The sequence below is a fragment of the Thunnus albacares genome, chromosome 6, assembly GCF_914725855.1.
Source record: "Thunnus albacares chromosome 6, fThuAlb1.1, whole genome shotgun sequence".
Lineage (NCBI taxonomy): Eukaryota > Metazoa > Chordata > Actinopteri > Scombriformes > Scombridae > Thunnus > Thunnus albacares.
Genome location: NC_058111.1, coordinates 18538887 through 18555056, shown reverse-complemented (window position 1 = coordinate 18555056; position 16170 = coordinate 18538887). Strand labels below are relative to the sequence as shown.

At 39.0% G+C, this 16170-nt stretch overlaps 1 protein-coding gene across 1 annotated transcript in view; it reads left to right on the top strand.

Annotated features, from left to right (window-relative positions):
- The window catches only part of tlcd2 (TLC domain containing 2), a 30780-nt gene extending 15966 nt beyond the window's left edge, over positions 1-14814 (top strand). Inside the window, exon 4 of the mRNA XM_044354905.1 lies at positions 10999-14814. Coding sequence (XP_044210840.1) covers positions 10999-11379 — 381 coding nt within the window. The 3' untranslated portion in view covers positions 11380-14814. The remainder of the gene's footprint in view (positions 1-10998) is intronic.
- The last annotated feature ends 1356 nt before the right edge of the window (positions 14815-16170 follow it).

Below are 16170 nucleotides of genomic sequence, written 5' to 3'. Positions count from 1 at the left end.
TTCCTTTCTCTCATTAAGTCTAATAAAATGAAAATGCTTGAAAGGTATTGTTTGGTACGTCTCCTTCATGAAACGTCCCATCAAATTATAACTAGGAGTTTATCAACCTGCCATTTGGCTGTAACACATTATTAATAATAATGTGCACTCCTTGATCTGACATTTTCAGCTTAGATCAGTTGCTGCAGTTGTCAAGACGCTTCATATTCATGCTGATATGACACTCCTGAGTAATAAGAGGAAACAAGCTTTTGTTGTCTCATGATAACGGGTTGATTATCTTGTTATCTGGAGATAACAAAGCTCGTGTTGTCGAGATAACGGCATTAAAAAAAATAATTGCAAGCACAGCCATTGTCCGCTTCTGTATGTATGGATACATTATTTAATTTAAATTTTGAAATATTGGACAAAACACTTATATTTGGGACAAATAGAACAAATTACGTTCAATACAGCTCACTTTTGTAGTGTGCCTGTCCTCTTTGTTTAAACAATTGTATTTTAACAAAACTTCAAGGAAAAAAAATCCAAAAAACTCTTTCAGCCCTTTTTATTACTTAGAACAGTTCTCACAGAAAAAAATCACTACAGCGATTAATTAATAGTGATGAGTGTAACTTTCAATTAAATATATGCTTTTTTTCTTTTTACTGAAGTTTTGTTTCTGTGAGTTATCAGTGACTGGACATCATTTATCTAATCGAACCAGACAAAACACTTTCCCCATAAAGCTGCGGGCTGCAAGTTTGCCGTACTCACCCCTTTTTATTTCAGTTCAAGCACTGGTTAAATCCATACTAACTTTACTGGAATGTGATGACAGACTCTCCTTTCCATGTGTCAAAGTGCTGATTGTGACATATTTTGAGTGCCTGTGGTCTGCCTTTTATTTGATACTTAAATTTATTTTGAAAAGCACACACATGCACATGGTGAGGAGGGAGGTGGCATCTGTCGACATCCTCCTGTTTATGGAGTGACGGGTGTAGCCACCACACCTGTTGATACTGAACACAACTCACCTGCTTAGAGTTCCTCTGCCATCACACACCACTACGGCTGGGTTTAAAAGAATCAGTTTTCCGATTCAAATTGATCTTAATTTGAATGATACTGATTCATAAAATCCTGAGATTGATCTTTTGATATATGCCTTTTCCCATGAGAAGCTTCAACCCTGTTTGCGTGGTCTCGCATGGCCAGCCTTTGGTTCTTTGTTCTCTCTCTCTCTCTGTCTCTCTCTCTCTCTCTCTCGTACTATTTTTATCTGGTCACTCAATACTCATTGACTATAGAGTCGCACTATATTGTGTTGACTGCAGTAGCGTGTTGGTCATGTTAAATAAAAAGAGAAGAAAAAAATTAATGTAACTTTGGGGTCAATTCTTAATGTAAATATAATATTTTTAATAATGCACCATGTTAAAAGGTTCCTTGTACAATTTACAGCAGTAGTTCTCTAAGAATCTCTTTCATATCCAAGCAAAATTGGTATTGTTACTGAAATATCCCTAACTGAAACAATATTGGATCGGAAATTGGGTCGAATTTGAAACTTGTGAATCAGAATAAAATCAATTCGGGAAATCAGTGGCAATACCCGATGCAAACCCATCACTTATGACCTTTCACCTTTGCTGCTACGACCCCAGCGTAGCTGCATTTTAATATGTAAAAAGGGTTTGAATCTGTGTTGTCTGGAAACAAAATCACATGTTCTCCTAAACCCTGTTTTCTCCTCAAAAACACAACTGGGGGTCACTGTATGTGAGTTTTAACTTAAACCTGCTGCATGGTAGAGCTCAAGTTTAAGGTCATAGAGGTCAGTCTATGGGCAGATTTCTACAGCTCTAACAATTTTATTAATTTTTAATAGCTAAAATCTTTCACCATGGTTGATATGAATGGTGTAGTTACAATGAAAAGATGTCACATCTGCCTCAGTTCATTTTTTGCTTTGGATTACTGATTATCTGACAAACTGATAAGATCAATATCATCTAATGCATCAACGCATGTACCTGCAAGGAGAACATGTGCTAAATTCGTCAGTAACGTAGACCAGTGAGATGCGTGAACTGTTCAGTCACTTGACACTATAAGTCACATAACTGCAGTTATGTACGTACATAAATGATGTATTTTACAGGTTGCCGATACTGCAGTAGATTGTAAGGAGACATAGTGTGTTGTAGAGACAAAACGTTGTATGATTTATATTCATATTATACTGATAAGAATTTATTTTTGCGATAAAGTGCAAGTAGAGTAGAAACAATAAAAACATTTTCTGACTGAATGTACATCGCAAGTATGCAGTGTTCAGCTATGTGGGGCATACCTTAACAGGGTCATCATGAATCCGGTTTAGCAACGTACGTAGTTTTAAACCTCAGCAAGTTTTATTGTAGCTGAACCTGTTCTCAGCTAGTTGCTCGTTGCTGTACGTGAAGTGATACAGCCTTGTTCTAGAGAGGCAGCGTGTCTTTTAGAGCGGAGGTTGCTTTTGTGTGTGTGTGTGTGTATACACAGCGGTATAGACTCAGTGTCAAACTCCTCCATGGTTAATGACCTCCCTCGTCTTCTTGCACCACCCTTTTGTCTTTCTTTCAAATGGTCTCATAGTTCAACACTTAATCTGTCGTTTGTAACTAACGGTTCTGGACTTTGAATTCTCCTCAGAGCCAGCGAGCTAGTTATCGGATGAGGGCAGGGAAACTAGTTTGACATGGAAATGTTTTATAGCCTTTGCATCCTTTCTGATTATTGTCACAAACCAGCTCAGTGAGTGACAAGTGAGCCAAGTTTTATCTTAAACAAATGAGCCCATTTGTAAAAGAACGAGTATGAAATTTGAAGGTGAGATGCGTCAGTAGTTTAAGACATATATGGATTTGTGTGAGGGTGATGAAGGCAGCATACTCACTCCACCCCTGTATTATTACAGAATATGACAGAACAAGCCGTGGCCATTACTCAATCACATATTGTGGTTTGTGGATGCAGCATGTCAACCTACACGTTACTAAGAGGTCAACTGAAGAGAGAAATGTGCAGCAGACTGCATAGCTTTACCAAAGAGCCACGCTCTCTTAGGTTGCACTGTTTACTGATTAGATCTCAGGATCTCATGACCAATCACCATATGACTCTGACCGACTTCCCTCATGTTATACAAGTTTTTTTATTTATATGTGTCCAGCCCTTGTTTAACTGACGGCTTTCCTTCTGAATACTGAAGCTGAGCCACTGTGGCAGTTAGTGACTCTGTTTAAAAGCACAAACCTTCACACAAACTTTGTGATAAATCTAAGCAGTAAAGTCATTTCAAAAGAATCTGATTTTACCATGTTCATACCACCATTTTCTATACAAATCTACCATCTTTGCATCCAGCCTCCCCCCCCCCACCCTTTAAAGTAGGAAGAGGTGTAGAGAACGTCTAATTGAGCCCACAGGGAGAAAATGCAGGTAACAAACACCCACACAGTCTTGTTTTTCAACCCTTATCCTGGATTTTATACCGGTGGGCTCTAACAGTAGGTTAATGTATATGAGTGCAGTCCAAAGGTTAGATAACCTTTGTGTGACTTGGAAAAACAAAATAAATAAATAAATAGGTCTCATTTAAATTCCTATATGCCTCAGTCCCCGTACCAGAAATGTTTACTGTGTGTAATAATGTAAGTTGTTGATACATATTTCCAAATATAATTTAAGAGCTGTACATCACATTTCCAGACTTCAAAACTACTCCCACACCACAAAATTCACTCTTTCATTCATTTTCCCACTTCAGTGGTAAAAAAAAAATAAATAATCATAATATTGTAATTCTGTATTTTTAATTAATTGGGTATCAGAATAAATATATTTAAAATAACATCACCACTGCTGTATTTATAACCTGTCATTGTGGTCAAAATCCAGCTGGCACCTATGTGCGATGTGACACCTGTCATACATGTGTGTCTGTATGTGTCCTCTAGAGTTTCTAGTTTGGCAGTAGTGGCCGGGCTGCTGTATGTGAAAGCCAAGCCTCAGCAGAGCTTAGCGGGGCAAATCCAGCTAATGCTGAATCATTCTAATTGTCCGACAGATCCAGGGGCTGGTGGGGGGATTACTGTGATGCCCCCTCAGCTAGGGGTGCTGACAGCAGTACAGGGTGTGGGATTTGGTCCCTTTCCTTTATGGATGAGTATCAGAGGCTTCATCCAGGCTCACAGAGAAAGCCACCAGGATGAGTTTGGGCAGCCGCTGTTATCTGATTGGCTCATGATGACCTGATTTGACCTGAACTGGTGGTCAGAGTCACCTCTGGGAGAATGAGGACATAGTGACTCTTTTCTCCATTTTGTCTTCCTAGCTTTTTATGGTTGACCACTTGTAAATTTACTGTTGGCAGCCTTGAAAAGGTAAAATATTACTGAGGTTTTAGGTGTTTGTAACATAACGGCTCGAAGTTTATTGTGTTTTGTGGCCCTGACAGCTGCTCCGCTATCAGTGTTTGTTTTCAGATTGGTGAAGAAAAGCTGTGATTGGCTGTTGCAAACATGTACAAACACCATAAAGAAGAGATCACCACCATAAAACTATTTTTAAATATATATATGTGTGCAAGAGGAACAAAACAATATCATGTTTTTCATAAAGAAACGTTCAACAAAAGCTCAGGAAGTATCACTTTATAGTCCAGATGCAACAGTGTTTTGATCCAGTTCCACTTCAACATATTATCCCCATTCATAACCTGCACTATGTAACTTTAATCAGAGCTGTCTTATCTTGTGGTCGTACAGGGGATTGTTTTGACCATCTCAGCCCCCTGCTCTGTCATGTCTTATCTTCCCAGATCAGATTAGACTTCAGATGGCTAAAGACCACTAGGTTGACGCTGAGAGTGTGTTTGTGTGTCTATTTGTGTGTGTGGGTACAAGTCGATGGCTTTGTTTTCGGCTGCACAGGATGAGAGTTGTTGGTGTCTTTCCTTTTGCTTTGGGTTAGTACCAACATAGGCAGGTGTTTTTACCACATATACCACCTCTTCAAATGTTGTTTACTGCAGGTTTTGCCACTGTAAAGTGAAAAAACAGCAAATGCAGGAGACGGGGGAATGTTAGATCCATATTCAGTATCTAAAATAATGAGATTGTGTGTGTCTGTTTTTAGTGTGTCTGTGTGTGTGCATATCTCTAGTCTATATAGTGTATTTCACATTCATGGTTACTTAGTTTTACTGGTGAGTTGGTAAATTAAACATGATGTATGATGTATCCCGTGTGACTAAATTACAGGAAATCTGTATCCCTCATCCTCGGTCTTCTGTTATGATTTGGTTGTCTTGATATCACATCTGTCATGAAGTGGAGGATTTGAAAACTCACAACAGAACAAATCGTCCTTCAGCGTGACAGTGTTTTGTTTTTGTCCCAACCTGGGTCTTCTGAATCTCACCACCTTTCAACCTTACTCAAAAACACAGATACGTATTGATTCATTTCTTTGTTTGTAGAGGTAAATTAAGGTGGTATTCAAGGTTGCTGTATAAATAAATCTCAGTTTTCTAGACATATTTAGAGTAGAATTCAGCATTTGGTGGATAATGCAAGGGGATTCAAGATGGTGGTGTAGCAGACGGTCCATATTGCTGAACTCTGCACCACAGCATTGATAGTTTCAATTAGTATCTGTCTGGTGTTTTTGCAATAGATATAATAATATGAGCATCGATGAGTACTTTTTGAGTCACTCTGACACCATGCTGTTGAAAAATGCCAAGAAACCAAGTAGGAGCTAATGCACCATGAGCTTGTCTAGCCTCCCACCAGGTGCAGAAGAGCTAGCAGTCGCTAGCAAGACCAGTGCACTTGACCCTGCCCTTCATCAAGCCATTCAAGAAATTACAGATAATATTTCAAAAGCCATTGACAAAAAGCTGAGCCCTCTATCCCAGACACTTCAGGCTCATGCATTGGAGCTGCAAAACTTTGGAAAGTTACAATTTCTTTTTACAATTACAATTTTGTAATTGTAAAAAGTGATGCAGCTTCAACTTATACGAAGAAAGAAACACAAGAACTTTTCTATGTTGAAACAGTAGAAGTGCCTCTCCCTTTAATTTTATCTGTTTTTTAAATTGTTAAAGTAATGGAGAGGCAACGGACAGAGTATTTAGAGACACCGCCAGTCCCCTGGTTGGTAAACGGGGAAGCCCCTTTGAGAAGCGCTGTTGTTGCTCTTGTTATTTGTGTCAGTTAATTTGTTCTGTCGCTCAGCTACAATATCTTCAGGCTCACTATCAACAACAAGGCTGCATCTTTTGGGAGATTTCGTGACTATAGTAAGAGACTATGGTTGGTAACATACTGAGACTGTGTACATGGACTATTAAGGGAAATCACTCACCGATCAAGAGGAAAAAGGTTCTGTCAGTCTTGAAAAAGGAAAATGTTGATATAGCACTTTTACGCCTAAAATTTCAACTAGTATGGTTTTGAACGTATATTAGTCAGGAAGACCCTATCTTTTAAACTGATAGATTGTATTAAGGACAATTATGGGTGACTTCCGCTTATTAAAGCTGTCATTCATGGAGAGGAATTTGGTATCCTAAATGTATATCTCCCTCCAAGTCACCTCCTTCACTTGTCCAAGTTGGCTGATTTGCCGACAGAGAATATTATTATGGGAGGCGATTTTTAATTGCCTTATGAAGCCATTGATTGATAGATTTCCCAGTGATCCCTTGTCTGCCTCTCCACAGACAAAACATATTGCTGGTCTTTGCGAAGAACTGGGTTATATGGATGTGTGGAGAACACCTCACCCTGCAGATAAAGAATACACTTTTTTCTCTAACCCACATAGGCGCTATTTGAGAATCTGCTACTTTTTCACCCCGAAACCATGCTGAAAATTGGAGATATTTTCATATCTGACCATGCATACTTAGATATTGAACCTGAAAATGCTGGAGGACAGTCTTGGCACTGGAGGTTGAACCTTTTCATTTTAAAAGATCACAAATGTGTATATTATTTTACATCTGATTCAAAGCCTTTCTTTCTCTCAACTCTCCTTCAGCCGGTAGCCCGTCCTTGCTCTGGGAAACCTCTAAGGCCTATGTGAGGGGGGTAATAATTTCTTACATAGCCAGCAAGAGATGTAAATCTGCAGAGCAACAAAAGGTGTTAGAAGCAAGACTTACTATAGCAGTGAGGGAATATATTAGGAAACCCACAGGGTCCAGACTGAAGGAAATCACAGCCATTAACTGCACATTAAAGTCACTATACCACTCTGAGCAAAGCAAAGATGCGCAAACAATAATGGAAAAAATGTTTTCCAGGCTCTTCCTGATTTAGCCACTGATGAGAAGTCCCGCCTTAATGCTCCAATTTCTAAACATGAGGTACAAGAAGCCGTCAGGTTACTTCAGAGTGGAAAAGCGCCAGTCCCTGATGGGCTCACTAGTGATTTTTACAAGGAATTCAGAGACTTGTTAACATCCCTTTTTAGACATGCTAAACCATTCATTCGATACTGGCCTCCTACCCGCATCACTAAGAGAGACCAACATTTCTTTAATTCTCAAAAAAGGGAAGTGTCCAGAAAATTGCGCCTCCTCAAACCTCAAAGTCATATCCAAAGTCCTGGCAACTGGTCTGGAAAGCCTTCTGTCTCGCATAATTAAAGAAGATCAAACAGGCTTTAGTAAAGGCTGTAATTCTGGTAATGACATCAGAACATCAGCAGGACCTGGAGTGAATGAATCTGCCTCCTCATATCCTGGATGGACAGAGTTTAACTTCTAAAAATGATTGTTCTCCCTCGTTTGCTTCATCCAATGAGAATGATTCCCATTTTATTTACACATAAAATAATTCATAAGATAAATGGATGGTTTAGCTCTTTCATTTGGCATAACTAAAGATGTCCTGCTTACAGTTCCCAAGTGAGGATAGTAGTCTGGATCTTCCAGACCTCAAAAAATATCAATAAACGCCCTCTTACAATATGCAACAGACTGGGTTTATAATAATACTTTTACGCTGCGTTGTCTAAATGTCCTCTCCCAAATTTACTCTAAGAAATCTGAAATCTCTTTGAGGATGGAGTCCTTTAATCAGATATCAAATATGATGTACCCAGAAATGACCTCTTTCGTTTCTTTCAGATAAGAGATTATATTAAGAAAAAAAACTTCATTAACTGATTTTAATGTCTCTGATATTGAAAAACAGATGTTTTGTACTGCATGAGATACATCAATCAGTGTCTCATATAACATTCAGAGGAAGTACTCTGCCGCAATAAAAAAAAATAACAATCTGTAACCAAACCAGGGCATTAGAACTCAAAATATTACACAGATTGTATTTATCACCTGATCGCCTCTCCAAATTTAAGCCCACCGCCTCACTGTTGTGCCTCAAATGCAGAACTAATATTGGCAGCCTTACACATCGTCTTTGGTCCTGCCCCAAATTACAAAAATACTGGGAAACTGTCCTGTATGAAACGTACAACATGTTAGGAACTGAGCTTCTCTTCGGTCTTCCTCGTATGCACATTACTAATGAACATCATAGAAAACTGTTCAACGTCTTGACATTTCATGAAAGGAAAAACATATTACTTCAGCATATTCCACTGGACCTCCTGACTTGTCTAATACACTCCAAGACAGCTAACTTCACCAAAATGTGGAAACTTTTTTTTTCTTGAATATGTAAATGTGTCTAGAGCTTTTATACGAAACATATGAGATGCTGAGGTCCAACTATGATGGTTGTTGTTGTGAAATTGTGATAGCTGACTCAAAATGATGAGCAATGTTTGACAGATGTGCCTTTTTGTTTTCTTTTTTTCTTTCTATCTTTCTCTCTTTTGTCAGTGCTGAGCTGTACAGTGTTACTTTTTAAATTTTAAATTGTTGTTATCCTTTTCTATCTTTTGTTTGTTAAGTGGATAATGAAAAACTCCATAAAAGGCCATTAAGGGACAGAACAAACAGAGATGATTATTGCATTATTAAAGCATAATTCAGCTCTGGTTACCAACTGATTTATTTGTTTGTTTGTTGCCTGCTTCAGTGTCCTCGGTCATAACAGGGTGTCAGTGATCACTTTGCTTATCCAGCCGTTTTGACACTCAGCATGTGTAGCACCTCCCATACAGTCACCTGCCCAGCCAGGGAGGAATGTCACAGCAGAGTGACCGACCTACACCACAGTGTGATCTCACAAATCTGTGTGTGTGTGTGTGTGTGTGTGTGTGTGTGTGTGTGTGTGTGTGTGTGTGTGTGTGTGTGTGTGTGGCTTTGTTTTGTACTGAAAAGCCTCGCGTCCTGTTGACATAACTGTTTTCCCTCCCGTCGTGCTGACTTTGATGAAGCAGGCTGTTTGCGTTGCTAAATACAGTGCATTGACTGTCATCAGTGAAATTACTCACCATCATTGTTGGCCATCGCTGTCATAATGACCTGACTACAGGTGAAGGGTTGATTTTTACTGTGATTACTCAGGGTGTGTATTTGAGTCACAGATAATCCTACAATCACTGCTTTTATTGCTCAGCTACAGATTTTAGAGGAATATCGTTTCCACCCTGATACCTACAAGGCCATAAAGATGTCTGTCCAACACTTTGATCCAAAGCAAAATATTTCAGTAACTACTGGCCATGTTACCATTAAATTTAGTCTGGAGACTTTTCAGCCAGCGACACAAACAGTTTGGGATGGTGTGTTGCTGACTTTCCTCACATGCCATGTTGCCTAACCTACTACAGCGTGTCGCATGACTGTTTGAGAGAAGACATCCTGTGACCTTACACAAAAACACACATCCACAAACACAAGATCCTTCTCCAACTGAGCCATGACTGATGGTAAAAGGTCTGATGGTAAAGGTTCATTTACACCACAGCATGTCCCATGACATGTAAAAACTTCACACTCAGAGTTAGACTTTTGACTGTTTTCTACTTGTAATGCACTTCTTTCACTTTCTGTCCTACACTGCACCCATCTGCACTCAGTTTACAGCAGTTCAAAACTAAAGTACAATGTATCTGAACACAGTTTGTTGTCCAGCTTCACTGTGAGTGTGAGCTGAGTGTGAATGAGGCTGGTGAATGTGTCTCCCATGGAGAGTTGGCTGAACAGCCTGTTTTGGTGTGAAACACATCTGTCATCCAGATTTTTACACCTGTAACACAGCAGCTGTGTGTGTTAGACAACAGCTTTCACTTTTGTCAGATATTGTATGTAATCCTTTCATTCGTCTGTCTCTTCAGTGTAGCGTCAGGAGACAGATTTATTGAGTGGCCTGAGTTCGCCATTTACAGACGGGTTTCGAATGTTGTTGCTGCCACCTTGTGGAGTATTTCTGTTATGTTATCTAACAGACTTTCATAAGTACTGCTCAGCAGAAATGAGCCATGTGAGCAGTGACCTACCACATGGTCCTTCACTGAAATACTTTCAAAAATGAAAGAAGGTGTTCAAAACATAAACACTGAAAGGGAACATGGTGGGAAAACTAAAATGTACATATATGTTATAAACTCTCAAGAGTTTCTTTGGCCACTGGAGTCTTCTTAATTTAAAGAAATGAAATTGATGCATTGGTAAACGATTGTCAGCTAATATCAGCTTTAATAACAGATATGTTGGTAATATAAGTTTTCATCCAGTATTTGTCCATTTGTGGATTCTGCATTTTTATTATCTTTTTTTTCTAGGTATGTGTCACATAATCCAGGTCTCAAATCAGCAAGTGCATTAAACTACTTAAAGATTGGCACATCTGAAAAACTCTTTTGCATTTCAGCTGTTAACAAAAGCACATCTCTGTATTTATTACTGAAGAGGCGACTAAACTAAAACTAACAAAGATCAAATATTGTAGCCATTATTACTTAATCATCAATAATTTATTATGTACTGGCACATCCATTGTAACGTTTATTTCCTGCTGTCTTCCCCTGCAGGTGATCACCTGTTTCGGCCTCTCCGTGCTGTCGTGCCGCTACGTGGGCTTTGCTGTGGTGGCTCTGTTGGTGGAGATTAACTCAGTGTTCCTCCACCTCAGGCAGATGCTGCGCATGGCCAGCCTCGCCACAGGCACTCTGTACCGGGTCAACAGCATGATCAACCTGGGCACGTACGTGGTGTTCCGCATCAACACGCTGGCCTGGATGACCCGCTGGCTGGTGCTAAACAGAGACAAGGTGCCCCTCCTGGCCTACACGCTGGGCAGCGTGGGTATGGCCATCATGACGGCCATGAATATTGTCCTGTTCTATCGGCTGCTCAGGAGCGACTTTCTGAAGAGCAGCACCCGGGAGGCCAAGAAAGAGAAAGAGATGTAGGGAGGAGAGGAGGAGGAGGAGGAGACACACGAAGGATTAGATTCATCAACACACTCGTTACTGTATGTTAACACCCTGTGGCCTGGATTTGTTTTTGTTTTTTGTTTCTTTGTGTGTAATATACTCATAGCTGAGAGATGCAGGGATCGCTCTGTTTTTCTCATACTGTATAGGCGCACACACACTGACACACACAAGGTGTAATCAGTTGGACTCGCTCAGAGCACAGAATCACATAGCCGTTACGCTGAAAGCTACATCGTCCCCATCAGTTGTAGTTTTAACTTTTGGCTTCTGTGCATGTGTGGTCCAGTTATCCTTGAGTGTCATTAGTGGCTCATTAATGCTATGAGGAGGATTATTTATATGAACAGTGCAAGACCTTGTAAATAACACCAAACGCCTCATAGTCCCACAGGGTGTGTCAGATAAACCTGTTTAAAATGTAGCTTATGGTAACTGAAGACTGTTCATAAAACACCATATATATATATATATAATATATATATTGCCATAGGAAACAGCAACAAATACAAAAGTATACAGTTATATCATAAAAAATATATTTTATTCATATATATTCTACACAGTTGTGGGTTATTTAAAATCTATTATGTAATAACAATATTATCAGCATCTATCCATTACCACTGAATAAAGGATCAGTGAAATCTAAACCCTCAAGTTTCAAACTAGCACTGCAGAGGTGAAGATGTCTTTATTTTTTCCCACCAAATCTCCTCAACTAGAAACCACCTGCTACCTCAGAAAGCTTCTTTGCCTCTTTCAAGCACGAGCTTTGCTGTCAGTGTTTGGCAGGTTCTTCTTTATTGTAGAAGAAAAATATAAGAAAAAAGCAATCGAGCAAAACAAAACTGTACTATAATGAATTAATAGCAATCTTCGCTTAATGAGAAAATATGTTAATGGGGTGATAAATGACTAAAATTAATTTCATAAGGATAAATTCTTTGAAGTGGCATTTGAATAAAATCAGATTACATTTTACTTTTGAGTGTGTGGCCAATATAATGCAAAAAGAATTCTTCACCAAGTTGTATTAGGGCGCTCATCAAGTGATTTGATGTGATAAAGCATGAAAAAAAATCAGTGATACATCAGTCACTGCAGGCCTTACATTCACCATAACGACACAGTATAACCATGATCCTTAAAATGTGCACCTCAGATCTTACTGGCAAACGGTACTGTCAACCAAACCATTGCATCAGTAGATCTCGGAGGAACAAAACCAAATTGAGTAGATTCTGGCTCGATCGGCTCGTTGATCAATTACAACGGCAAAAGGGAGAAAGGGTCCCGCCCGACCTCCCAGCAGCCAATGACCACGGTGTCCAACAGCAGTCAGTGACAAAGGTCGTCTGACAGCTCGCAATACACTTTAAACCTGTGAAATGACAGGAAAACAGAACAAGCTATATTTCATGGTTTGTGTTCCTTTTAGTAAACCATGATGTGATACAATTTGCAGTAGGAGCTTTCAGACAGGCGGGAGTTGTTATTCTTCATTTGGCCTTTGGAGGACAGCACACTCCTTCACATCACCTCAATGACCTCAACACCGCCAAGAACACCAGAGATGTCTTTATTTTGTAACGTCTTTCTAGGTCTTTGCCATCCTGCCTTCAATTTTAAGTCGCCAAGCGGTATGAATAGATGCAGAGCATTTCTGAGGTTGGTGTCGGAATAAACACGTCTGAGATCTGTGAATACAGCAAACTTTTATACACATGGCGGCTACGAGGCGGCCCGCTCTACCAACTGACATCAGAGTCCTTATATGGCGTTGATGCCATTTATGGTTTGTGTTGACTTTTTGTGTATATTCATTGTTTTTTGGGGGGGTTTCAATTGTGTATATTTGTAATTTATTTGTACTAATATGTTGTGGATTAAAATGCAATTGTGAAAAACAGTTGATTACAGTGAAACTGATATGATTGTGTAAGTCATGTTGTTGTGGGGCATTGTGCCACTTTGGGTCTTTTTTTTTTTATATATGTTTCCCCAGCGAATATTTTCAGTACCCAATGTCTCTTAAGGCACACTCATAGTCATCTCAACTATATCACAAACACAGCAGCATGTTAAGTATGTAAATAGACACCAACATACTTGAGATTGCAGTTCAAAGGAAACATCAGACCCACATACTGAACTCACTAATCTGCTTTAAGCACTTCAGCGCAGCTGACGAAGTTGCACGAACACTCCACAAATTTTAACTCCTTGTCGACATTAAAATCGAGACACCACTGTACTAAAGACACAACATTATTCAGGAGGAAGACAGTGGTGCTTGTTTATTGTCATCACGGCTGATTCTCAGTTGCCTTTTTGAGATTAAGAGAAACTCCCTTTTTGAAATTTTTTGTATTGTGAATATAGATTTGCATACATTTTTTTTCCCAATTCTTTCTGCAAATGTTTAGAGCAGCTTAAACTTTGTTGTTGTAGTGAAGACAACTGGTGACAATTGAAGTTATTTCTAGCAAGCAAGCTTATATTTGTGAATGTGGTGTATAAGGCTGTAATGTCATTGAAATGATACTTGTGTGATACCAGATTTGTTATTATGTCACTGTGTGCTTGTTGGAATTGTGATGAAGCTCGGCAGCCAAGTGGAAATGCCTCTTCATATCAATGTCGTAACCACACAGAAGGACTTATGGCCAAAAACAAGCCGGAGCACTGCTCTCTGCACTCCAGTTCCTGCTCTCTTTGTTTTTCTCTTATGTGCATTTATTTTCCGCCTACATGGCTTGGATTTAAAACCATGACTGTCCCAAGGCCACAGGATGATGACATGGTTTTATATTTGTGTGCATTGCACACAAGAAAAAATGATTTCAGGATGTAATTGCAGAAACAGTCACAGCGGCTACGGACTTATGTTGCTACACTGCTTCATATTCTTCACCCTACACAATAAATACGATGGTCAACTGTGATTTGGTCCTCATGTTTTTTAAGAGTTTCTTTATTAGAGAATAGAAAAGACCATTTTTGGAGATAAACAACATACAGTTAAGACCTTTTCCCATGTTTGTTCATTTATAGACTTAATTTTCAGTCTGGTGATTGGTGTAATATTGTCCATTGTTAACAATTTGAAAAATGAAATTGATCACAACAGAGAAGACTTTTGACACTGTGCAGCTTGTCCAGGACTTCATTAAGAGGACAGAAACCTGGTTTACTGAAGCAAATGAGACCAACTGAGGGTCTGAGAGTAAAATCATCTGCTTTCTCTGAGCCTCAAACTGTCACGTTTCACAGACGTTTCTCTTGCGTGTAAATAAACTTTATTTTTTCATGTTTTGTCAGAGATTGTTTTGTAATTAAAATTCCAATTTATATGTTTATAAAATAACATTATTGGTTTAACGTGAAAATAAAGATCACTGAACTAAATCTTGTTTTTCTTTTTTTTTCTTTTTTTTTACAACACACATTTGCCTGAGCTGCAGTAACTGGATTAGAAAAGGTCTTACATTTTAATTTTGACTTATTTTAACATACAGAGGTATTGTCAGCAAAATGTACTGAAGTATCAAAAGTAAAAGTACACATTTTGCAGGTTGAATGGCTCCATGGTGGAGCTCAGTACAGTACAACTACTTTACAGTAGAGTTGTTTATAAAAATGCATATTTTATAAGCTCTTTGTAGGTTTCAGTATGTAAAAAATATAAATTAGTCACTATAACTGTCCAATGTAGTGGAGTTAAGTGTACAATATACGCCTCTGAAATGAAGTGTAGTATAGGGTAGCATAAAATAGAAGAAGTCAAAATTGTAAGCCACTCAAGTACAATACTTATATACTTTTCACTTGTGTATTTTGAGCAGAAAGGCATCTAGTTCATTTTTTTATTATTATTTGCATATTTTGACACAGCATCACGTTATTAGCACCCTATCGGATCTGAAGGAATTAAGAACTTGATGATGATAACTCCTGAAGCCTTCGAGTTTTCATCAAAAGCTGTTGCCATGGCAACACATTGTTCGCCACAAAATATGAAGCTGTTTCTAAGGGGCTAGACATGCTTGAAAACTCACAAAACTTCGCACACACGTGACAGGTCTTACAGTCTATAATATCATATCAGTGGCTGGCATAAGTGTGGCAGAATGGCCCTACAGAACCCCCTACAATATTTCAACGAAGCTGCCCCCGCGCCACATTAAACCTACATGTATGAAAATCAGTACATACATGTATCATGGCAGGGCACACAAAAAAGTCTCTTGGACCTATAGCTGAAACCCAACAGGAAGTCAGCCATTTTGAATTTAGTTGTCAATTTTGGCAATTCCGCATGTTAACGGAATCCTCCTACAGAATTCATTATAACGACTTCAAAATCAGTGTGTGTCATCTAGACTAGTTTGTGATCAAAAGTTAGTAAAAGATTTAGTTATCGTTGAAGCTTGTGGCTGTGGCGTGGCGTTGAGTTTTGATGTTTCGCCATTCCAGAGGAAATTGCTATAACTTTAGTGTAAATGCTCCAATCTGCCCCAAACTTTCCATGTTTGATAAGAGTCCCGGCCTGAACACGTCTACATGACAATATTTAATCAGTAATGTAAACTGGCTCCATAGCGCCCCCTATGAAATTTCAAGTAAGCAGCCCAAGCAGCAGGCAAAATAGTGGACAAAGGAAGTGATGTTTATCTCCTTCACAAACCTGCTTCATATGTCACTGTTAAACATCCATTACTTAAGGCTATCAAACCTACTTTTCATGTTGAATTACATCTTACT